The sequence below is a fragment of the Argiope bruennichi genome, chromosome X2, assembly GCF_947563725.1.
Source record: "Argiope bruennichi chromosome X2, qqArgBrue1.1, whole genome shotgun sequence".
Lineage (NCBI taxonomy): Eukaryota > Metazoa > Arthropoda > Arachnida > Araneae > Araneidae > Argiope > Argiope bruennichi.
In genome coordinates, this window is record NC_079163.1 from 93,973,472 (window position 1) to 94,001,001 (window position 27,530).

The 27,530-nt window shown below is 28.1% G+C and overlaps 1 protein-coding gene across 1 annotated transcript; it reads right to left on the reverse strand.

The window, feature by feature from the left end:
- Nucleotides 1-1,561: 1,561 nt before the first annotated feature.
- LOC129960292 (arylsulfatase B-like) lies at nucleotides 1,562-25,809 on the reverse strand. The gene is made up of 10 exons (XM_056073605.1): nucleotides 25,012-25,809; nucleotides 16,042-16,201; nucleotides 12,831-12,943; nucleotides 11,660-11,794; nucleotides 9,740-9,820; nucleotides 8,676-8,804; nucleotides 7,855-7,981; nucleotides 5,978-6,265; nucleotides 3,665-4,122; nucleotides 1,562-1,856 (listed from the first exon to the last, which is right to left on the reverse strand). The coding sequence occupies exons 1-10, from the start codon at nucleotides 25,198-25,200 to the stop codon at nucleotides 1,701-1,703; spliced, it is 1,836 nt and encodes a 611-aa protein (XP_055929580.1). The 5' UTR covers nucleotides 25,201-25,809; the 3' UTR covers nucleotides 1,562-1,700.
- Nucleotides 25,810-27,530: the final 1,721 nt, after the last annotated feature.

Genomic DNA, 27,530 nt, shown 5'->3' on the forward strand with positions numbered 1-27,530 from the left:
ATCAAATTTACAAATTTATATTAAATTTTGTGTAAAATCTGTTTAGAGGAAGTCCGTCTGTTCGAGTATAAGTTAACATGATAACTACAAAGCGAAGAGAGCTAAACAAATAAAATTCAGTATACAAATTTAACATCTATATTGTAGGCATCTATCAAATTTTGAGCCAAATCCGACAAGGGGTTGATCATCCGTCGGTCAGTACTTTCAAAAACATGATAACTCAAGAACACAACTTAAATATATGAAATGTGGTATGTGATTTTGAGACTACAAATGCAGTTCTATTTCAAATTTAGGTTTCTATAGGTTAGAAAATAACACGTTCTAAAACACAAATCCGATTTTCGGATACTATTAACTGCATGCCAAGGATTACTAATTAAAATACTCGCCAAGAATCATACAATAGATTCAGTAAAAAGGCTAAATTCATGCCAAAGATTAATATTTTATTACAACTATACGCCAATGCCATGCTAGGCGTTTTCTGAGATAACACCTGAGATAACCAGGCGTATATGCAAGAAAATTTTGGAGAGACCACTCCTACTGGTTTAGTATTTTTGTTATTCTTTTCTACACTGAACAGTATTAAATTGTAAGTGTATTGAGAAAATGTTATTTTGGAAAGACTAGGCCTAAATGAATGACATTTGTGAAATTTTTGTTATCAGAAGGTTGAATCTTGCTGCGCTGAAGCAGTTGAAAAATTCTTGCCCAATATTGCGTAGTAGCATGCTAAGTAGTAGTCTGTTAATCGTACAGAGTTGTCTGTTAATTTGTACATCACTGCTGAATTTTTCAAAATTTTTACACTTTATTTTCGTTTTCTACAATGCCTCAAAATTTAACTTCTGACAAAAAATTTCATGTATTTTGCTGTAGCTTTAAAGGCAGATATCTGTAATTTTTTACCGACCAATATGGCAACTATCTTTAATTATAAACAATTAATTACGACAAAATAGTTATGCTGTTAGTTGGATAATAGTTTCCTTATAGCTATTATTCAGCACTGATTTTTTTTAAAAAAATTTATAAAAGTGGTGGTAGAAAAGTTATCAGTTCCACTTTTTTTTTTTTTTTTTTTTTTTTTTGACAATTGTACCTGAATATGACGTTGGTTCTTATTTAGGAAATAAGCGGCAATTTAGGTGAAAGCCTGGAGATTTAACAAGAAATTCTGATTTTCTCCTTGTCCAAAGTGGGTAACAATTTAATTTATATTTTTTGAAACAAAAGTATATACACACAGTTTGTTGTAAATAAAAATAATAGACCGAAGATAAAATAAAGAACTATGATATTCTTGAAATTGGCAGAATCTTTTCATTAAATTTTAATTTTTTATTACAAATTTCATTTGGTGATCTTCATATATATATATATATATATATAAAGACAATTCAGCTTAAAAGATAGACTGCAAAGTCTATAAAAGAATTTTAATCATCAATGGGAATTAAAATTCCCCTCAAAGGACAAGTAACATTCGAATTACAAGTGAACACGTTTTGGAAGAACAATAAACATCATATTAAAAGCTATATGCATTTATTTTGAGAAAAGATAATTTTAAATGAATAATATGACTTCTTTTCATTAAAATGAAGATACCATCTTAATTTCCAATATATTTGATCTTTCGTAAATGTCAGTAAATTTAAACAAATTCTTTTTCTTAATGTAGATATTCATTAAGAAAGCGGGCAGTTAACAGCTTCTTCGTCCATCCAAGGGACATGAGCAAAGTTGTGGCAAACTGGATCCCCCATGGGGTCAAGCTCTTTCGTTTGAACTGGCAGTGAAGTAGCATTTAAATCTCGTAAGCGATTCAGCATATTTTCTACGACCTGAAATAGAAGATATAACATTACATTTGCATATTTTATCACTTCCTAACATAAATTCAATTTTGTTAGGAAATCTGTACCGAATTTAAAGATCAATGATTCACAATCGATAAAGGATAGAAAGTTGTCATTTGCCAAAAATAATAGATATGAAACCCAATCTTATTTTAATTCGTTGTTCATAGTTTAAAAAGTTTCGACTTCAAATAAAACACATTTAGCTTCGGGGAACAAAACTTCTTTAAGAATGCTACTAAGTGTATTTTAGTTTTAAAATGTCGCTTGCAGCTTCAGATAGATGTAATAGAATAAATTAATGCTTGTTTTAATTCCTGTTACTACATCAGAGTCTGAACTTCGCTTTTTAACATAAGACAGAGAATAAAATATTTTCTGAGATAAACTGTAAGAACGTGGATAGAACATATGTGGCTGATTTGATTCCGTTGGATAAAACCATTTTCAAGTATCAACGTAAAAGTTTTTGTTCTTTTCCCTGAAAAGTATGAATGGATATTATTTTCCAGTATTTTTTAATAATTAAACTAAACTGCATTTGATTATATTTATTTATTGTTTATACCACGAAAAAATTTGAAATCCTGCATTACACTATCATTTTAGCGTTCAATAGCAATTATGCGAATCTTCGTAAAGATTGGAATGCAGAAGAAACTAAAAAACAAATTTCAAGCTTAAATATTTCTTGAATATCAATTATTAAAATAGTTATCAGAAGTAAAAAGTGTTATAAGTTTATTAATTAAATATTAAACAACTCAAAATTAATGGGAGAGGGAAATTGTAACTGATACAATATGCATCCCTGTGCAGTGATGGTTAAAAGTTATAGAACACCCACAATTTCATTACACAAGCCGCTTTTTTATAAGGCAATTATTGGATAAACTGCTTGTAAACATTTTATATATCGCCCTCCATTTAGAAGCTTTTTGTCAATCAACGCAAGAACCATATTTGCAACAGTAATTAGTCTTTATATTCCTCGCTCTTTCGTACCCTCAGTAATGGTTTTTAATTTTGCAAAAATGTGGTTTCTGCTCTGACAACTATAATGGAATGATAGACTGCTCCTTGATCATTTGCTAAACGTTATTCAGAAAAATGTCTCAGTTTATGCAACGCATCACTCCGTCAATCACAGACTATCTGGGAATTTCAATTATAAATTACACCGCCTATAATTTTTGGTTTCGTGAAAAAGTGCCCGGTTTCATTTCCAAATAGCATCTTTCTATCTTCATTCATTTAGGAATCGTTATATTTCAAAATTGTTCCAGTCTAATTTACCTTTATCTTGAGATTTTTTAAAGACATTTAGGAACACTTTTAATTGAACAACTGTCTCAAAAGATTTCTAAATGAATTCTCCATAAAATCCCCTCTTTCTTGCAATGAATGTGTAAAAGAGAATTATAACAAAGATGTATTATATCCATTTATCTTAAATCAGGAAGATTTATAATCGTCAACATGTGTGTGTTTTCTCATGGTATGTTTCCTAAATTTTTGACTTTAAGTTAGTAAACTGCTTTCGGTGGTAATGAATCGAATCAATAAAACAAATTTGATGCATTTACTAATAAATTATAGGCAGTTGAAATCTAGATTTTCTTTCCAATGATCATAAAAATATATCGATTAATTAGCATATATATTGATAAAAATTGATAGGTGTAACTTTAACCAGTTTCGAAACCTATGCATAAAATTATTTTTTCAGCTTGGAAGTGCAATGTTATTATAATAAAGAAAAGATTTTTTTTCAGAATTAGTAATATACTTACATCAGGATAAAGATTGGCGATGTTTTTATATTCACAAGGGTCATCGGTAATATTGTATAAACACGGTCCATATGCAAAATCACATTTCCCTGAGACTGGCAAAAAATTTTCGCCACATATGATTGCTGCTTCTTGTCTCCACGTATTATTTTCAGTGAGAAACCACTGGCCTCTTTCTATTAAAATATCTTTGACGAGACTTCCATTTTTCCATATCCACTCATCAAAAGAATTTGTAACGTTGCTATCTTCTAAACCTGTAGGTCCATACCAGTCGCTACCATCAACAGGAAAATCACTTACAAGTATCTTCATATCTCCTTTCCTGAGACCTCCAATGCCAGATATAGGATCAATATTGAGAAGAACTTCTTCCCTAGGGGATTTTTGCCTTTCTCCCTTTAAAAGTGACCACATGTTCTTACCATCTATATCCCCCAAATCGTCAGCATCTCCACCTGGAATATAACGTTTCAAATACTGATTTGAAGAAAGAGAAAATAAAAAGCATTTGTTTGTTTCATCTAAGCCTTTCCTACGGCTTTAAAATATATTTAACATTAATTTCAAAAAATTTGTTAAAACCTTGAATAAAAGTTTTGTTATAAAATGGATAAACGTATCAACTGTAGCCGACTTTATATCAGTTTCGACTTCCACGTCATTATCTTTATATAATAGGAAGCAACATACAAAATGTTATATTCTTTGCTGTTCCTCAACAAATGTAAATTTTAATTCAAATGCGGGATTTTTTTAAAACAATTCAATGTATTTAGAAATTACATAATGAAAAGCACTTCAAAGATGAGAAAAGGCAACAAATTAAGAGAAAAGATGCTCATCAATCAATTTAAATAAATTTATTTTACTTTTTACAAAATAACTCATAAAAAAACATCAAAATTTAGCACAAAATACAAACTCAAAATTCTTATACAAATCGTTATTTAAAAACAATCATTATAGGGCGTATCTTATTTCTAAAATAGCATACTATTTTATAGAATAACATAGAATTACTATTAACATAAATAGAAATTTTTAGCCAATATTCATTTGTTAACTTACTTTCCTCTTAATTTAGGGAAGAATTCCGCTGAATGGTTTTGGCAAAATTTATATATATATATTATATATATATATTATATATATATATATATATATATATATATATATATATATATATATATATATATATATATATATATATATATATATATATATATATATATATATATATATATATATATATACATTGTATTTCTCTCTCTCTCAACATGTCTATAATAGCAAAAATATTTTGCCATCGTTAATAAAGGATAACAATTAAGATTTTCGTATTAAAATTTAAAATATGAGAAGGATTCGCTTGTTTTTCCAAATAAATGAGAGCTTATAATTTTGGAATCATAACACTTTTGTATTCTTGACTACTATATGCAGATTATTTAGAAACAGCAGATTCTTAATCTTTAATTTTGTTCACTTTTCATTCGAGGATAATATTCTTGAAATTGAATGTAGTGTTTATTAAGTTAGAAGTAAGATTATCATTAGTAGTTGATAACCTGAGCAGAACAGTTAAACTAACTTCTAAAGCACCCTTAGAATGTACGATTTATTTTAGATGATAACTGAAAATGATTTACTTTATTAATCATTTATTAATTTCATTTTCGTGAATATCATTTTCATTTTTATTATTAATTTATTCTTCAATGGTTTGTGAACTGCCTTGATAATTTTTCTCATTATTGATCCCACTAATCAGACCTATACTGTTTTCAGACAATAAGAAAAATTTATAAGAAAGGCACTGCCAATTTTGTATCTATATCTTTGGGGCTAATAAACATATTTTTAAAATATTTTGTATACTTGAATTTGTTTACTTTTACTGAGTTCATCTATATGATATGTACATGATCGTCTCACTCATTTGCACGTTTAATATACTGAATTGAATTTATTTTCCTTTTTAATGGACTTCCAACATATTAAGTACAACTTCACGTTCTTGTAAAGCTATAATCTTCCAAAATACCCTCAGCAGAACAGAATAATATGTGTAGGTATATTATTATTTCTAAAAATTTTGTATTTATTCTAAATACAAAATTAAAAATATTTTTTCTAAATTTGTGTAAAATATCTGAAAGAATTTCAAAAATAAATTATTCTGAAGTTACAAATGCAGTCTTTAAAATTTTATACTTGAAAAAAATTTCAGATAATAAATTCCATTTTATTTATGAAGAAATTTTGTAAGCAATTTAATTTTAAAAAAACTATTGTTAAGTATGTTCTTACCTGCTGCAGAATAAAATGTTGGCAACCAGTCTGTTATGTGCATCAACTGCATAGAAACTTTCGGTCTCTTTAATCCCAACAAAGGACTCCAAACTACTCCTACGGATCTTACTCCTCCTTCCCATAATGAAAACTTACTTCCTCTAAGTGGCCAATTAGATCCCGAGCCAGGCTGGGCAGCTCCACCATTATCTGAGCTAATTACGATAACGGTTTTTTTCAACATGTCCTTTTGATTCAGAGCTTCAAATATTTTGCCAACAGAATCATCTAAAGCTGTAATCATACCTGAAAATTACGAAAAATAAAAAGTTTTAAAAAAATATTTCTTTAAAATCTCATAGAGAGAATAATCTATACACGCAGAAAGCAGGAACGAGGCCTCTTTTTAAAAATCGATGCTTTAAAATTTCAGAATCTAATTATTATTTTTTAATGGTGAATCAATGGTCGTTTAATAATCTTCAATAAATTTCGTTAGCATGCCGAAAAAAACCAATGAAATTAAAATTTAAAACAACTTTAGAAGATTTATGATAGATCCCCTATATGGTGTAATATTTCCGAGGGCAAGATGATTAATGAAGTATTGTCCTTGCCATCAGAATAAAAATGCAAGTATCGCTAACCCATAGCTTTTGTGCAATTTCAAAAAGGAATAGCAGTCTAATTAATCAGTCGTATAATCAATCTGTCAGATAATTTTTAAAATGCTCGATACTTGTATACTTGATCACCTCTAAAAACGAACAGAAACTTGAACATCTGTTTTTAAACAACTGCTAAGCTATGATGATACAATGAAGTCATTTACATTAATTATAAAATTTTCTATTATTAGTTTGAAGTAAATTCCGACAACAGTTCCTGTCTAACTTGGAAGTTTGTTTGCGTAATCTACTTGGAATCGAAATAAAAAATAATTTTAATATGTAAAACATAATCAAATATACAGGGTGTCTATTATAATCATGGCCCACATTTAATTCTTAAACCACTAAAATAGATATGCACTTCTACCTGGGAAAAGTGCTCTAAATGCCATTAAGAATTATATTTTATGCTGTTTGAGTCAATAAATGTAGTATTGAAATCCCGATGTTAAAATATATAATATCCCCGACCCTATTGGTCATATTTAAAAAAATATTCTTGACAGACTAACATTTAAAGCAAAATTATCTCCCGTTTCTGTGTCCAAATTGATCGAATTGTGAAACTTTGAACTTCGTTATTCTTAGCCAATCAATTGCCACTTAGCGAAAGTGCTCAATATTAGATGATGAATTTTCTTCGAGGTGGCCAACAAAATGTTTTAAAAAAGTGATACTGAAAACTTCATAACTAGGTCATTTTCAGTCAAAGAAGTGGAAAATTTTTTTCTTTTAAAATGCTGATGTATCGAAAATATTTCACTACTAGTGAGAACGAACGATTGTACAAAAATTCGTTCTTTTTTTAGCATTACATATGTTAACCAAAAGAACATAAAATATAATTCATTGCATCAGAAGGTCATTTTAAACATAGTTTTCCAATTGAAAGTATATGTTTATTTTTAATGGTTTAGCAACTAGCTATCCTCTGATCCTCGAATTAGAGTTGACATCTTCCATAATAATGTATTGTAAAAAATGTAACAATTCCCAACTATTTTAACTCGTCTCGTAGACCCAGTGTCTTTATAAGAAATCTAACAAACACAAACTAACTCGTAGTTTGAAGTCAACATGTTGAATTTCAAGATGATATCCACTCGAATAAATTCTTTTATCTATTTTAACTCATTAACTACCAAATTTATTTAGAAGAAACATAACCAACACAAATTATCTCGTAGTTTTCCGTAAACGTGTTAAACATCAAATGATATTCACCTGCGTAAATTCTTCTATCCGATGATTTAATATGATTGTTTCTTTCATACAGTTCAGGTGGTGATTGGAGTGGGAAAAACTTATTTCCAGTGTGTGAAGCTGCATGTGATACAAAGAGAAAAAGAGGCTATAAAAGAGAAATGCAATTAAAATCTTAAAATATTCAACTACTCATTTTTAAATATCTTGATTATATAAAAATACAGAAAAAAATATAGATAACACAATATAAATTATTTGAATATTAAAAATAAAGTAGGAAAAGATTATAATCATAAATGTATTTCACTAATTTACATATTTCAATTTTATATTCAATGAAATTTAGCAAAACATAAATTTCAAACTGAAAGCAACAAAATTATTCTGTAATGGAATAAAGAATTAAAGAACACTTATGTTGAGTTGACTTATAGTGATTCTTTTTATAAATTTCTTTCTTCAAAGAAATTGTATCAATATCGATGAAAGTTTATTTGTGAAGTTTTCGAATTATGATTGGTAAATCTTCTTAAAAATTAATAAAAAATTATGGATTATGGAAACTATTAAAATTTCAATAGAAATTTCCTTCTTTGGTTTCCATAATTTATCGAAAATCAACTCAAAAATCAAACAAATACTAATGTTATACATTTTAATCCATATATTAATTTTAATTACAATTCTCAAACCAATCTTTTTTTCTTGTGGATTCTGAGATTTCTTTAATTAATTTTTTTTAGAAGTAAGATTAGAAAAATTCATTTGCAAAAATTGAAGACCATTTTTAACCATAATTATAATAGAAATAAAAGAAATAATTTTTAAAAATTTTAGACCTTCGTAACATTGTGTTCCTCGATGATACCAAGAGCTCTATCTGTGAATACATTTGTAGCATATTCTCCTCTAAAATCTCTAATAACTTCTTCATTTTCCATGAGATCAATTCCAAATAACTTTTTAATCTGAAAGAAAAGAATTTAACATAAAAATTATTTACCACAAGTTCAGCAAAATTTCTTTCAAGTTTACTCTTATCTTAAAATTATTTCGGTTTCAAAATCTGTAAAAATATACAAATGGAAAGAAAAATTTTAAGTTAATCTGAAAAAAAAGATAAAAAACAGCTAGAATTGCTTGAATTCTGTAAAAAACAGCTGTGCGTCTATTCTTAGTTTAAATTAAAACCGATATTTCATTTATGATGTTTAATAATCAAAGGAAAAAGAATAGAAATTTCTTTGAACTATTTAAATTTTTTCGATGGAAATTTAATGCTTAGTCTCAAGGCAAAAGAATAGTTTCAACTGGAAATACAACAACTAAATCGCTAAAATAAACTTTTACGATTGAAGCGAAGAGAATGCTTTGATTTATTTTAAGAAAAATAACGTCATCTGTTCGCCATAATTCCGCTGCATAAGAATTTTTCTGAATGAGAATTCAGGGGAAATTTGATTGTATTAAGGAAGCATACCAAAGTTAAAATGAGTTATTTTCGATGAAATAAAATTATTGAATAACAAAACTATTTTTAATAAAATTATTTTAAAATTTATCATGACCATGGTAAGATATTTTTAGGAAAATAGTATTATTTAATATTAAATATAGGAACCTGAATTACAGAAAAATGAGGCTGTAAGTTATAAACTTATCATTGCTCGTAAAATAAAATCAACAAAGATCCCCATAGTGAGTAGTTTTCTATAAACACATCTTAAAATTTCTCAATAATCCTTCAAAGAAAAGTAGAAATTTTGCCTTCTTTTCTGATGCAAGAAAATTGACAACGAAATATTCTTTATGACAATTGAATGTTTTAGTAACACAAACAATGACATTTAAATAATAAAATATGTTATAAATATTGATTACATTCTTAAATAAATTTACCTACATTTCCTGACGTCTCTGCTTCTGCCTCTGGTGGTATAATAGAATTCTCACCAACTTCAACAGCTGCTGAACTATCATTGTTCTATATTGAGATAAGAAACTTTATTGAACTAGATGATATGTGAGAAAATATGTTACAATATTTTCTACTATAAATAACATTGGGAGAGAAGAAGACTATTAAGATGCAATTGTTTTTGTTTAATATGAAATCGATACTTTTAAGCATATATATATTGTGTAGAGTGTTTAAAATAACAGAAAAATTTTAACATATAGCATTTGTTTTTAAAACATTCTTGGATATCTGTTTTACCACCTCTGTAGATCGCCAGAAATGCAAAAAAAATTAGAAAATAGTAAAAAATATTGTTATTGTAACATAATTTTTCTCTGATTTACTATGATCTGTTAGAACATGTACGGTATGAGTATAAGTTACACTTAAAACCGCTTCATGCCCCTGCAACTAAAACCCTCCGGTTATTTAAACAGTATAATGGGCATGAAGTGGGGGAGACATGAAAAGACGCTCCTGCCCTATCCATCCCTGTGACTATTGTTCGACGTCTAACATTTATTGATTGAAATTTGGTTAGGGGATTTTAATATTCCCAAAAGAAAGCCGAAATCAATGAGCTATTTGAAATAAAAAATGGGAAGTAGCTTTGGCTTATAAAGCAAACCATCAGAGATAAACTAAAAACTTGTGCTCTTTTACATTAACAGACTTACAGTTTGTTTTTGATTACAAAATTCAGACAAAAAATAATAAAAATATTAACGAAAAATTAGAAATGGGAACAAAAAGAAAAATGAGAAGAAAAAAAACCACAGAACAACACAAAAAAAAAATGCAAATACAAATAAATGCTATGTACAAACACAAAAGTATAAGGTACAGATTCTCATTGCAATAAATAATATCAAATATGAAGAAAAAATTCTAGAGCAACTTCTAATATGAAAACGAGATGAATCGCGCACTGATATGATCAATTATTAAAAATGATCAAGCATTCCCTAGAGGGCTCCTGAAATAATTAGATTGAAAAAAAAATGGAGCCTCAGTCATACTGCGCTAAGAAACTTGAAGTATCAAACAAAGAATATTAAAACAGCAGGAAAATAAATTTAATAAAAATAATCTATAAAAGACTCTTTAATTAGTATACTAAAAAGGGGAATTTTTTATTTTAATTATTTTTACCTTTTAATATTTAATTATAATTCTTTATTATAAATAAGAAATTTTGAAACCAATTTGCCCCCAAATTCTTTCAATCGGTTCCGTTCAGACTGATTCAAAATTTCATTAAATAAATTTTTTTATTGGTATTTAAGATCTGAAAAAAAATTTAAATAGTATGCTGTCATCGAGAATACGCGAGGGTAACGTAAGTCAATGAAAAATCGATAATAAGATTCCATCTTTATAAACACAAAGCTAGCAAAGTTAAACAAAAGTAAGTAAAAATATTACACAAATAACCAGAAATAGAATATAAAGGGATAATTCTATTCAATTTTACTTCTCTTAAACAAAATTAGTTTCACAGTCAAATATAGACTCTATATCATTGTGGAATACCTGTTTACATCATAATTCACTAGCCATCATAATCCGTTAGCCATTAATCAGATTGATGGCTAATTAAGGATGCCTCTTCTATGAAGCATTGTTAGGATCATCTAAAATGATACTTTATTTCGAGTGATTTTGTAATGTTCGACCAAAATATGCATTATAATTACAAACAATAGACTTAGATTTTCTGTTAAAGCTATACTAATATAAACGATGATTTTGATCGAAATTATCTATACATAGTTGATAAGGACTAAGATTATAGATAAGAGGTATTCTTTCTTAGCTTTAAGCTAAGAAGTCTTTAAAAAATGGAAAACAAAATTTTCTTACCTTTTCTGGAAGCGTTTTTTCTTCATAGAAGGAAGTATAGTCGTAGAAGTCAATGTTATCGTTCAGAAAGCCGAAAAAAGAATCAAATCCACGACTTGTAGGTAAGTATCTTTTTTTGTGATAGCCTAGGTGCCACTAAAAAAAGGAATAACTCATCTCGTGTCTCTTTTTTCAAAACCAAAATTTTATACACCATTTAAAAATTCCTCTGCCACGTACTTAAAGACAAAATTTCTCAGATGAATTTTTAATCAGTTAAAATGCGAGCTGTTGCTTATATGAATTTTTACTTATGTAAGCTATATTAGTAAATAACTCGTATTAATAATAAAGCAGAACATAAAAAAACCTACAGATGATAGTTTGAGAAATGAAGTCTAAAACTGTTCTTAATTAAAATCTTAATTTGAAATACTCTTGATTAAAAATTAATTAAATTATGACGGAACTTAGCAATAATGATGACGGTGTCCTAGCAATAATGATGGTGGAATAACTACATGGCCTTTTTCACATAAAAAAAATATGCAGTCTTATTTTCTATAAAAATATACTAAGAAATTGTTATTTCGTATATTCTTAGAAATTGTACTAGCTTCCTAAAAAGGCACTGTTACAGAAATCATGAGCTCCTACATAAATGAATAATGTAGGTTTTTATACAGATCATGAACATAAATTACAGGTGCTTATCCAAGGTAGCTATAAGAATCAGTGCATCTTTACTTAATTCAATCTTTTTTTAAAAAATATTCTATTCATTTAAATATGAGTCATTAATTTTATTTCCACTTATTTTGTTCCAATTTAAATTAAATTACTACTTTTGTCTTTGTTTGAGATTATGGTTAATTAAGAAATGTAGATGATAACATTCCCTCCTTCATTTTTTATAAATAGCATTTATAATGCACCATTAGGTATAAAATCACTATAATTGGGTATAAAATTTACCATTAGCACTCGAAGTAAAAACACGCAGGTTATAAATTCACTAGTTAAGTTCAAAAACAACTGAATGCAGCAAATCTAAAAGCAAACTCTAACCTATTTAAGAAAGTAATGAGCAATTAAAAAAATTTCTCTACTTAAATGATAGAAAAAGGCCTTTTTTACTCTGGGAAACCATTTTAATTTTACCTGAAAGAAAAGAAAATGCCTTTTAACAAACCTTCCCTATCATATGATTGTTGTAACCCAATTTCTTCAAGTATTCGGGCAAAATAGCAACATTCAGAGGCAGACCAGAAGCTTCTGCAGGTCTCAGATCTCCATGGTGCAAGCCTATAGAGATAAACGTCTTCAAGCAAGTATCATCAAACATCATATTTAGAGATTACATAAAGCAACGCTATCTACAGAATTCATAAAATGGTTATAATATTGAAAAGGCTGAGACACACTTATGACATTATTTATAAATGCTTTTCTCAATTAAAAGCTCTCCTTACTTTCAGGTTTTCAAATAAAGCTGCTAAATGAACACTATCCAAAATGTATTAAATAGAAGAATCCCTCTTTTTTTATAGTAACACTTTATTCAATCATTGAGCAATCTATGTTTATGTACGTACTTTATACAATGTGATTTCATAAATTAACGTTTTGCTTTATAAAAATATTTAATGCCATTTTTTCCAAATCTCAACCCTTAAATGCCAATAACTTTCATATTAAATTGAAACACCTTAAAAATGAGTTTTTAGAAAGTTTCTAAATGTGGTCTAGGTAGCAGTTTATTGAATTATCTATTATATATTTTCCATATAGAAATTTCGATTCAACTCTGACCACACTAAAGAGCTATGAGAACATGTCGTTTGACATGTAAAAGCAATAACTTTGTAATTACTGCCTCAAAAAAAGTGAAAAAAAAAACAGTATACCAATTCTGTCTCTAAACAAATATTATGGAAAGTGGAATAAATGGAAACTCAATGCTAAATTACTACTTCATATTGAGAACAAGAACTTATTCTGTTTATATTTCAGCATCGAAAACTCTTTAAATTGTAAGTATATCTTAAGAGACATTTCGGAATAAGGCATTTCACACCATTAATTTTTTAAGATAAATGCATTTCTCATGATAAATTCAAGAACTTATTCAAACATCACTTATCAAAAAATGCCTCCATATTTGGCAGGAAACTTTCACACCTTTCTGCGTATGACTTATGCGCTTATTTTTGGATGTTTTACCCTATCTTTGTCCAATAAACAAAAAGAAATAAAAAGCTCGCTCTCAAGGTCTTTTGCATGTGTAAGATCATATAAGTGTAAGGCTGTCAGAGAAAATATGTTCTTTTGTTACTTCAAGATGCTGGATATATAATTAAGATGTATTTTATGACACTCTTCTACTTCTTTTTCATACCTACGTAAAAAATAATTTCGTTGATCATGGCATGGGAAGCAAAATTCTTTCATCCAAAGAACTGTCAACTAATTGCTTTTCTTGCAAAAAAAAAATCCATTAATTGAATACGACTTGCTCGAGCAGATATGGAATGTTAATTCATGTAATAAATACACTATAAAATAAACAGAATGATTTTCTTCACTGTTTTATGGAAGAAGTAGCGGTTTATCAAAAGCATACCTTTGCAAAGAAAATGAGGTTTAAAAGAAAAAATAGTACGCAAATGAAATGCAAAAGAAGAGATCGTAACTTCAAAAGTCTAATTAGTCAAAATGCTTTTATAAAAAATAAACAAACTGTTGAATTAGATTAGTGAGGATTTAAGAATTTATATTCGAGCATTAATGGGATGTAAATGGTATAAAAATTAAAATTCATTTTTCCCATTAAAGGTGAGATCATATACAAACTAAATTGCAGAGATGTTTTTGTCTTTTATTTTTATTTTTTTAGATTAAATCTCAAAAAGAAGCATTTTATATTTGTTAAGACATAATCATATGCATCAAATCCAAATCTCTCTCTCCACCCCATCCCACCCCTCTTTTTTTCGCTCTATGATTTGATCTCAACTATGTGAAAAAATATGTTTGAACGCACAAAATTCGTTAACGAGGGCATTTAGGGAATCAGTCAAGAATTAACGAAGAAAATTATTTGAACCAACCTCTTTTTGCAGAAAATTAATAATTGTTTTTTGAATGTTTCTACAGGAATAATATGTTAATTATGAGAAAGAAAATTGAAATCTCTGGAATTTATTTGGAGTGTATGATTATAACTTGATTTCGCCATTCTTATTTTGGATTATTTTTACACAGACTGTTGGTCTATTACTTTATGATAGTTAAAAAAATAAATTTTAAATTCAAAATGACCGTAAAAAACTGTTTTATTATCATAACAATAATCGCAATTAAATTATTTTCGATGCCAATGTGCCTTTTGCTGCATTTTTCAGAAATGTATTCACTTTTTAAAGTACTGTTAGCCAGTTTCAATAGTTTTTTTTTTATCTATTTATCATTTCTGCTTTTTTTCCAAATTTGGTATTAAAATAATACGAAAACTGCTTCGAAATATACAAAGTTAGAAAAAGTAATACATGTTACTCATTTTTATTTGATATTATTTATTTATTTGTCCTGTTATCTTTTTTTAATATTATAAAGTAAATGATTCTAAATTAATTTTCTAAATAAATTATATGTTTACAGTCCATTTGAAAGCATACGAGGTCTGCCAAGAACGCGTTTCGTGATTTTGAATCGTGATTAGATAAATTATGATTCGTATATCGTATATAGTAGCTTTAATTTATCTTTTTTATCTTTTTCTTCTGTAAAACACTACTTGCCAATTTCCTTCAAGTGAGCTTATCGTGTAATCAATTAATAGCTAATAACTCGTTTGTTGGTCAAAGGACATTGCTATAATTTTCTGAAAATGAACTTCGAAGCAATTACAGTAGCAAGCGCGTCAGCCTACACTGAGCTCTAATGATTATTTGAACATTCGCTTACCTTTTATAGAATTCATCTCACTCCTTTTGAATAATCTAAAAATTAATTAATTAAATTAAATACTTACCAGATTTTTGATCTGATGTAAAGAGTTAAGAAATTGTAATTAAACAATCACAATGCTTAATCCATTAATTAATTTCCCCTTTAATTAAAAGTTTTAATTCAAAGTTTCCCCAAAATTATTTTCAATTTCTTTCTTACAATAATTTATGAAAATGATTGAAATAAATAAAGAAAAACATCGGTGGAAAAAATTAGAAAAAAAAAACATGTTCTGATTAAATAAGCAGATACCATTTCATTAAGACATTTTAATCCTGCATGATAGGAACAACAATTCCTAGTAATGTATAATGTAAAAAACAAAATTCATTTAAAAAGTTTTCGAAGTAATCTTTTTTTTTTTCCCTATTTAGCATAGAGATTACTCTTACCTAATCGATTGGCATATTTTCCGGACATCAAAGCTCCTCTCGAGGGAGTGCATTGGGGATGGGTATAGTAATTATTGAGGACTATTCCACTGGCAGCTAAAGCATCAATATTCGGAGTGGGGATTTGAGGAGATCCGTGGAAGCTCACGTCGTTCCATCCCTTAAAAAAAGAAGGGAAAAAAAAAGACTAAATAATTAAAGAATCGTCCAATAAAAAATGAGAATTTATAATCTGACGATTAGCTCGAAAGGATGCATTAATTAATAAGATAAAATCTAGCTCATTATCGTATGTATTATTGTTAAAATAAAAAAAAATCAATTAACCTTTTGCAAAGCAGTGCAGCTTTTATACATTAACTTTTTAAAAATTAACGACGAATAATATAATAATCAATCAGAAATCAATTTATTTATTACGTATTTTAGTTAAAGTAACAAAGATATTTACCTATTTAAATTAATCATAATTATTGTTTTTAACTGAATGATCGTAATTTATATTTAAAGTCAAAAATCATTTTTCTATTCAACTCATAAACAAATTACATAAATACGGTTCAAAAATAAACAGTGGCTTAGCGTCGGGAAAATTGTTTATTATTATAAAGAAAAATATTTACAAAAATTATTAATGATTATTGCAATTTTATGTCTGAAATACAAAAATTTAATTAATTGAAAGATGAAAAATTAATTTTTAAATACATTTTTCTGCAATTAAAAATATAATTAGCTTTCATAATGACTTCAAAACTTAATATAATGTATTCATTTTTGAAAATTAAGTCTATCCATTAAAAACTAATTAATAATATTTTCTGTTTGTTTCTAATATGTTTATCTTTTCTTTTATAAACTTACCCCGAAAAAAATGCACAAAAAAAAATCAGAAAAAAATATAAAATTAAAAATTTCTTAATTCTCCAACCGTAAAAGAAAATGCTTAAAACATCTTTTATCTTCGTAACTTCGCAGCATTAATAAGGAGTGTAATTTTATAGAATCTTAATAACTGCCTTCTGTATAATTATTTTCATTTATCTCTATATATAATGTTACTTTTTAAATAATATATCTTAAACCTTTATGTAAATTAAATAAAGATATCGTTTTTATTTTAATATAATGGCCCATTTTCTATATGAAAATTGGTTTTAAAAATATAAATATTATTTTCAAAGTTCAGTTCAGTTCAGTTAAACTCATAAACCACTTTTTAAAATTTCTCAAGATCTATATATAAATTTTGATCTTAAGTTGCATGAATTGTTTCTGTGACGAAAAATAAAAATCAAGAGTTTTTCTCCAGAACATAATTGAAGTGATTTTTTTTTAATTTCAATATCTTAAAACGGTATATGAAATGAAAATCACTTCGGATTCTTTGAGCATAGGAGTTAGTCTATTCTTTGTACGTTTATTTGTATTAATGCATTCAGTTAAGGTAAGAAATTTTTGTATGTGCAAAGATACACAGCAAAAACATGAAAAGAAAAATAGCACATATAAAATATTTCAGTGTGCATTGTGCAAGAATGTAACGAACAAGGAATTTTGTTTACAGTTACATTCATACAAATGTAATGAAAAGCATAATAAATAAAAAGGACATCATTTGATTGTTTATATTTTAGCATTGAAATGCAAAGATCTTTTGTGCCTAATCATACCTGATATACAAAGTGGTCATTTTGAACTATTATCAATTATGTTTTTCAAACTATTTGTAAGTATTATACGTCATGCGTGTATAGTTGTTTTTCATGTTTTAAATATAATTCCTTTGTGGCCAGATGTGACATCATCATTTTAGTGCGGTATGTGTAATTGTATGTGCATGTGAAAGCGATATGTGTAATTCTTTGAAAGTGAAAAATTATGAAAGACCATGCGTATCATTATTTTCCATTCGTAATATATAATATTACATAATAATTGAAGTTTATATATTGAACATCTGATAGATGATTAGTCAATTATTTTTTCTTTATTCTGTAAATAACACAAAAATTTCGCATCAAAAAATATCTCTAAGAACTTCCAATATTTTTCTTTTTTTTTTTAATTTGTCCTAAAAAATTGATTCATTACTGAATAAACTGAAGTAAGGTTAATTAATTGTTTATAAAATATTATATGTTAATTATTCATTTAAATGGTTATGTTCCGTTGATAGACCAAGATAAGGATTTTTAACGATATTTTTGCATGAAATTTAGTATTTCCTTATGATCTATTATATTTTTCATCGCAAATAAGGAAATTATAATTAATAATTATGATTAATTTTTCAAGAATTTCATAACTTTATGCATTTTCCTCATAATTACATTAAAAAAACACGCAATTTTACAAAACTATTAAAGCAAAAAAAAATTAAACAAAACTAAAGGATTGACATATTGATTAAGTTAATAAACTTCTGAAATTTGACCAGTTATTAAATAAGGGGCATAATAATGTACACTGCCTGAGGCTACAAAATATCTAAATCCAACAATGCTGTTAACTAAAACGGTAACTCATTTTGCTAGGAGATACGCATCCTGAAGTAAAGACAAATACTAAACATATCTATAAAAATAACTGTGAATAGCTACAAGCATTTTAGCACTTTCAACATTTAACAACAAAAATACTTTAAGGCGACAAAAGTCAACGAATAGCAATATGTAAATATACAGATAACAACAGCATCACGTACAAAATGTATAAATGGGCAATGTATTGGCAAAGCTTTCTTTTATATTCAAGCGAATCATGTGAAAAGGTTTCTGATATGATTTGAAGGCGGAATGAAAGTTGGAGCTGGACAAATGGAACATTCGTAAATCTTTTGGGAATTTAGCCTTCCGAAATCCACAGTGTCAAGAGCATGCCCAGAAACTTAATTTCAGGCATAACTTCCCACCATGGACAACGCAGTGGCCGACCGCATGCATTTAATGACCGAGACCAGCGACGTGTGCGTAGAATTGTCAGTGTTAACAGACTTGCCAGAGATAATCCCTGCTTGCAAAACCCTGCCAGAGATAATCGTAGTAATAAATGTGGGACGTATGACGGACGTGTCCGTCAGGACAGTGAGACGACGAAATTTGGCTTTAATGAGCTATGGCAGCAGAAGACTGACTTGAGTGCCTTTACTAACAGCACGACATCGCATGCATCTCCTCTGCTGGACTCATGAGCATATCGGTTGGACCTTAGATGATTGGAAAACCGTGGCTTGGTCAGATGAGTCACGATTTCAGTTGGTAAGAGCTGCTGGTAAGAATTCGAGTGTGGCACAGACCCCACGAAGCCATGGACCCAAGTTGTCTAGAAGGAAGTGTGCAAGCTAGTGGTGATTTCATAATGGTGTGGGCTGTTTTTACATGGAATGGACTGGGTCCTATTGTCCAACTGAACCGATGATTGATAGGAAACGGATATGTTCAGCTATTTGGAGATCATTTGCATCCATTCATGGGCTTCACGTACCCAATTCACCGGGTCACAGCTATTAGCATTTGGTTTAAAGAACTTTCTGGACAATTTTAGCGAATGATTTGAACACCTAGACCGCCCAACATGAATCCCATAGAACATTTATGGAACGTAATCGAAAAATCAGTTGACGCACAAAATCTTGCACCGGCAACACTTTCACGATTATTGAAGTCTATCGAGACACTATGGCTCAATTTTTGTACAGGGGAATTTCAGCGACTTATTGAGCCCATGACACGTCGAGATGCTGCACTTCGCCGGAAAAAGGAGGTCCGACACGTTATTAAGAGGTATTCATGATTTTTGTCACCTCAGTGTATATATTAAATATTGAAAAGTAATTTTCTTAATCTCTAATTATCTGTTACACTCATTAAATATTAGAGTGAAATTTGTGAAAAGGTGAATTTTTGTGGAAATGACAGAAAGAATGACATTTAATTTATGACAGAGTGTGCTATTTGTCCAGGTTTCGAATTAGAAAATTCTAGGCTCGAAATTCACCAATAGTTCGCCATATAAGTGGGGCTGGCGCACGTTAAATTTGAAGTCAAAGACTAAAGTCCATCTGCTAGTATGAGGTGAAAAAGTGGAAAGAAAATGTTGACTTAAATGTCGGCTTCGTCATCTGATCAATAAAGAGATCCATCCCAAAATAGCCTTGATGTTGTGCTGCTATTCTAAACAAAAACTAAATTAATTTAAAGTATGATAGAACTCCTGTCCACGTTAAATATTCAAAGAGAAAAAAATATTTGATATGAAAATGAAGCAATAAATATCGCTGAGAATAATTTATCAAAATTTCCCAAAATTTCTGTTCATAAATAATAATTGAAGTGGGATAGAAAACTTCTGATGAAAACCATATGTACAATAGTAGCAAAAACACAAATATTTAATTTCCATATAGTCTAAGAAATATATGGCATGGAGAAAATTCTTGTAAATATTCTTTGCATAAGTAAGAAGGAAGTAACGAATAGAAGTAGCAGCTTATGTTTACAATACACGAATATGTAAAAGTAATTATTTCCTTACTCTCCTAATTTTATTCCATTAAAACGGAGGAAAATTCTTGAAAGGAAGAGAGTAAATCTAGGTAGCATTGTAACCATTTCCAACCAAACTTGATATAAAGTTCCTTCAGATAAAAAAAAAAAAAAAATCCAGAAAAATTTCTTTCCGATCGATTTTCAGTAAGTCGAAACATCATTTATTAATGTTATGCAGTCATTTTATGCAATGTCCTGATTTTGAAACAGATATTTTACAGAAATAAAGGAATGCAACCCGTTTCTGCTGCCACATCAATTAATGTGTATAAAATAACAAATTTCAGCTTCACTTAGTTTCCAGTGGTGTAGAGGTAAGTTGTCGGCACGAGATGCGATCGAAATCCGATTTTACTTTTTCCTTAACACACCCGTGTGGGGTTCTTAAGATACTTAAATTTGACGTCGAAGGTCAAACACTGGTATGGTACAGAGGCTGGCGAACAGGAGTTGGCTTTCTCTTCTTTTGAAAGCAGTTCAAATTATATATATTATATTATTATAACATACATCGCAAAATATCCTTCGAAAGAAAACTTTGATATGTTTAAACTAATTTTTTTCCTGGAAAATGCAATATTCTTCATGAGTGTGAAAAGCAATAAGGAGTAATTAATTAAAGAAGATTCAACCAAAATGATTATTAAATCTCATTATATCGACGTCAAACCATACTTTAAATATGACCTGGGTGCAATTTTATTTTATTTACGTATATACTACATGATACATAATTATATGTATTACAACTTATTAATTCTGGTCCAGAGTCCTTCATATTTGATATAGGAATGCACTGATGCATTGACATAATTAATCCATTATCATGAATTTATGGCAAAAAAAGAGAAACATTTTCACCCGGAAATATTATTGATTTCGACATGCAAGACAGTAAAAAATTTCAAAAGTTGCCTTCTACATTTCGAAAAAGATAAACTGTTCCTGAAAATGCGACAGCCTGTGGTGAACATACATAAATTTGGCTTAGATATGATGTATGCACTGGATATTAAGTAGAAGTCATCACGTACCCAAATCAGGTCATGAGGATAAAAAATTAGAGAACAACAATATTATTTCATAAATAAACATGCTTGAAAAGAAGGGCTGCCTCTTTGCTCATTACACTTGAATCTTCTAGAACAATCTTCAGATTGAAATTCGATGAACAATTACACGGGAAAAGTGCTTGTTATTCTGATATTTGTCGAAATATGCATGATATTATATATTTTGAATTTTTAAATTCCAGCCAAATGCTTATCAAATAGAAATAATGTGAACAATTGAGCTAATTGCAACAAAATATTAGATTAAAAAACTACGCCCGATACGTCAATATTGGGCATATTTTAATAATTAGAGTGGTACTCTTCATCAACATAATGCCATATAACACTTAAAAAACTTTCAATAAAAAATCCGAATGTTCAGCAAGAAAATTCAAACAATTCATTCATTCTAGCTAGGGTTTTTTTCCCCTTCTAAATTATAAGGGAAAAATTAAGCTATTAATTATCAAAAATAAGCTATTAAAAATGATCTAATTTAAGTTCTATTTTTAAAAAAGAAGAAGAAGGAAATGATTCCAGAATAAAAACTGCCGTCAAAGAGAACGTTACCAAATATTTATTATCACATATGTCAGATTTCCAAAAGAAGAGGATACATCATTTCACTTCAAAGTCGCAGATAATTTTAATTACAATCATTTTGAAGATTGGATTATTCGTATTTGCTGCCAAATCCACTGAAGATTCAGCAATGACAAGTGGAAATGTTCTCCCTATGACTATCGCGCATGTATTGCACAATATGATAATATACACGAAATATATAGATAAAATATGGTATGTCTTGCTTCAAAATAAAATAAAGAAAACTGAATGTGTGTGCATTTTACCTCTAACCGATTATCAAAACTTGATATAGATAAAAAAAATCTTATTATCAAAACATGATATAGCTCACCAAATTTTGTGTTCGAGATGACACACTAAATTTCATTTATCTAGCTTTGTACTTTTTCGAGTTATCATGTCACATACACACGAATACACAAATCTATAAACAGTCAACCCATTGGCCGATACGGTAAGAAATTCTATACACATTTACGATCCTAGTGATAAAGCCACATGCAAAATTTTCATCTATCTATCTATTCACGCTCTTAAGTTATTGTATTCCCATGTACACATAGGGACAGATATACAAATATCACCCGAAAACTAACAACTTGTATTGTAAATGATAAAGATAAGTTGAAGACTAATAAACTGAGTTAGACATTTTCTAACGCGTTTGAAATAATTCTAAATAAATGGATATTTTATTTTAAAACAACGCCTACATTTTCATTTCATATATATATATAGAGAGAGAGAGACAGAGAGTTTTAAGTGAGCAAATTTAAAGGCTATTTTTCTTTTACTTTTTCGGAATTTGATAAGTTCCGAAGAAAACAATAACAAGGTCTTATTTTAAAATAGATATGAAGGACAACATGATAAAATTTTATAAGAGCGTAGCAGTAAAATGTTTCAGATGGATTGAGAAACAACAATAAAGAACTTTAAAAGAAAGCGTGACATCCATATACTCTCTTGATTCCTTCGAATGTAAATTTCGTCATTTCTCATTGACTAAGGACTTCATTTCCTCGACTTTTTCTAGGCATTCGTGAAGCAAAGGAAAAAATATAAACATTTTTTTGTTCATGAATTTTCGTACGATATAAAAATTTTCAGTTTTCTTCTTCATATAAAAATTAAAATAAAAAATAATAAAAATAATTACTTTCTATCAAAAATCTTGCTATATCTCTCGCGCTATTGTAGTCCTTTCCTTGATTCTTTTGGGGCATTCGTAATTTTTCAAGGGAAAAAAAAATTTCGTAATTTTTACAATATGATAAATTCTATATATTTCTAGATGTATTAAAAAATTCATTTACATTCGCAAAGAAATAAAAAAAGAAATAAAACCTTTTCATAAACTTTTATAATGTGCTAAATTCTATATTTTTTTTCTAAATGTACTCACAAATTATTTTAAATATAATTAAAATTACATTTTTATAACGAATTTCAGATTTTAAATGACTGGTTGTTTATATTTTCCTTATGATTGTTTTAATTCTTTCATACTTACATACGCATTTAGTTCCTCAAAATAAATGCATTAATAAGAAATTCTTAAAATAAAAATATTATTAATTATCTATTTTTTTATAATAGTTAATTAGTACTTTTTAAAACTGTGCAACAAAATCTTCTCTAAACTTGTTTAAGAGCACAGTTTTATCATCAAAATAAAACCTTTTAAATATGTTATTAAATGAAAATCGACTCTTCATTTTTCCACCTGTAGAAGGCTAATTTACTGATAATCTTGGAGGGGGGGGGAAGAAGCTTTGAATACGTTTCCTTATAATAGTTACATAAAGTACTATCTCTTGAATTCCTATACTGCATCAATAAGTATAAATTAAAACTGAATTAAATGTGTGCAACAATAATTACACTGTTAGAAATAATTCAATACTTTTGATTATTTAATACAAATCTTACATAATGTAGGTTCAAAAAATTTTACTGAATCGAAGAATAAAAGTCTATATATGTGCATATATATAAAGCTATTATCTTCACCGGATAACATCAGAATTCTTTTCACGTCCTCAACAATTTTATTAATTATATTTACAATAAAATATTTTAATACCCAAAATTCTACCGAAATTAATTATGGAATTTTATTACATTAATTTTTATTTCATTAAATGTATTTGATTAAGTAAATTCATGAGTAAGAAAATATTCTTACATTTCATGAATAAATATAAAATAAGACTGAATTCCATTGTAGAAAATAATATTTTCATTATTAGAACTACAAATAATTCAATATTTCTTATTGTTTTGACCTAAATTTTACTGACAATTATAGAAATTACTGGAAAATAAAAAAATTTATGAGTCTTATTTTAATTTATTATCATTTCTAGTTTCCTCAGAATTATTTTTGTACCTTTGAAAGCTTCATTATTCATATTTAATTAATTAATTTAACAACCTTTTACAAAATTTAATTATGGAATTTCATTAAGTTAAATTTTCTCTTAACTTTATAAAATTTTCATAAATTATAATGTAAAATAAAATATATTTTACAGTTATGATTTATGAAATAAATGCAAAAAATGTATGGAATAAACCGAATAAAGAGACTTTATATTAAGTATGAATGATAGAAAATCAGAAATACACTAGAAAACTATATAAATAAACTGTAGGAAAGTAACAAAGTATAAAAAAATTATAAAATAACAAAACATAATAATCATCATAATAAACAAAAATAGAGATGTTTTAAAATTTTCAAATATCAAAATAAAGAAATTGATTTCACTTACCAAATCATCAGCTAAAATGAATATAATATGCGGCATATCAGCTTTTGGAGTCACAGGAGTAACATTAAGAAATGCTACTGCTGTGAATACTATTGCAACAAGAGCAAAGGAAGCAAACATTGCGAGAATTCTTGGCCATACAGAATAAGAAGTTCTTTCATTTTCTTCTGGCTCGATTTTTTCCACCATGAAGATCGTCAGACAAATCAAGCCACAGGTAAGAAATCAATAGTCTACACCCTAATACCATTTACTGACGTTTACGGTACTTTATTTGTTTTAGACAGTACAAACTGAAAAAAGTAATCTAAATTGGAAGTTCTGAATGTCCATTCATATATTACTTCATTCTAACTTAAATTTCAAAAATTCAAATACAACCATATACACTTTGGCCCAGGACAAAATTAATTGCCCGATAACGGATAATTATATTTAGAAATAAATTTTCAAACAGAAGTCATAACAGAAACAAAACTACTAAGAAACATACAAACGCATTTTCTTCGTCAATAATATTCTTTCAAGCGATTTGCTCAGATAAAACAGAAGAAGAAAATTTTTTCTTCAACCTTAAATTTCTTGGTATTTCAGCATTGACTATTTTGAGCACATAGTACAAAAAATAAAGTAAAATATTACCGACAGTGTATTCTAAATCAAGTGAGCACAACGTAGATTCAATCATCTAAAAAATCGGGTCTAAGGTCACAGAAGCTCCATTTCAACTTGAAGCAATCTTTGAGTAGCTGTGACAGATGATTTAGAGAGAAGGTCTTCACAGTAGGAATGAAACAATACTTCGGATTACATATGCGGCGAGTTTCGAGCATTGTCCGATATGAGGCTCACTCTGTCATAAAATGAGCATAAAAAAAAATTCTTCCTTTTGTATTATGATTCTGTGAAATAGCATCATTCCAAACAGAAGCTCGCAAAGTTTCAAGTCAGTGCTGATTCTGAGTGTCAAACCTTCAAAGTTTCCCCATACATAAATCATATGATTACTGCATTGAACCCTTTATTTTCCTAATTATAAAATATGATGAGATTATTTATAAATTTTGGATAACTTTTGTGGCTAGAAATGGATAGTTTTAACACCCTATTAAATAACACTTTTTTACATTATAAAAAATAATAAGATAATTTATAAATACAAGTTAATTTATATCACAAAAAGAACATCCGTAACTCTCTAATTAATTGCATAGGATGTTTCCTATATCTCCATTACAAGGCAGTGACGTAGTGACGAGGGGGGGGGGCATAGAAAATCCAGATGCCCCGAATGCGGATACTATGTTAACAAATTTAGTGAATTTATATCATTTTTCAATGATAAATACGATAAGTGGAAGAAAAATAACACCATTCCCAGAGCATTATTCGTAAGCCACTTACGACGAGTAGGAAGGGGGAGGGGAGAAAGATTATCATATGCTCAGGACGCCAGTTATCCTTGTTACACCATTGCTGTATGCAACATATTTTATAACAAGTGTAAGAAACATATCAGTTTATTGCACATTAAATATATTATTTTGAATTTATTATAGATACTGATAATACAGATTATATTGTTTTGACGTTTTTAGTTTCAAAATCGATACAAACTTCTTAATTATTATGGTATTATTACTTTGTGAATTATGATTTGTACAACGCAAATAATGCAAGTTTTGCGAATACGGATGTTAATAAATAACACGATAACGTAAATAGTATACAATATAAATTCTGCACACATGCTGAGAATATGAAAGTTCCAAATAGCAGAAATAGAAAAATTATTTAATATGAAAATTATTTAAAAGAAAATATTCTGAGATAATCTAGAATTATAACGCACAAATCATTATGCACCGCTCATAAAAACTTTTTGATTAGATAGAATTTTTTTTAAATTGATAACATATTTAAAATCAGAAAACAAATGTATTTTATAATAATTATAAAACTGAAATGTTAATTAAAAATAGCAATACTATGTGTAAGCATTTTATTACAAATACAAAAGCACTATACCTAAAAATACTCTTTCAACTGTAATAAAAACTTTAAAGCAATCAAAATAAAATCAAAACATTTATTTAGAAACAAATATTTAATAATCTTGTTGACAAGAAAATATTTATAAAAATCATCATCCGAAGTTTCATAGTAAGCATTGATTTTTCACACAGTTCATTACTGACTTGCTACCATTCATCTTTATTAATCTATTAGAGTTTTACAGCTCAGAATACAAGGTGATTATAATAAACATTCTCCGAATATATAAGTTCCCAGCTATCATACCGTTCACAAAAACTGAATGAAAGTTTGGTTTAAGGCATTTTGAAGCATGCACTCAAGAATCACACACACGCAAAAAACTGCAGTTAAATACGATTAGGTTATATGACAAAATTTCGAAAATTTCAAATGGCAACACCTGCATTTTTGATTATTATGTGATCTCCATAGAGAAAAAAATCATAAATAGCATTGGAACGGTAGCTGTAGCGTAAAAATCG

Excerpts from the sequence above, each read along its gene's own strand:
- LOC129960292 (XM_056073605.1), bottom strand. The coding sequence starts at position 25,200 with ATGGTGGAAAAAATCGAGCCAGAAGAAAATGAAAGAACTTCTTATTCT. Across the intron at positions 9,821-11,659 it reads AAAAAACGCTTCCAGAAAAG|AACAATGATAGTTCAGCAGC; the intron begins GTAAGAAAATTT and ends ATCTCAATATAG. Across the intron at positions 4,123-5,977 it reads AACATTTTATTCTGCAGCAG|GTGGAGATGCTGACGATTTG; the intron begins GTAAGAACATAC and ends GTTATATTCCAG.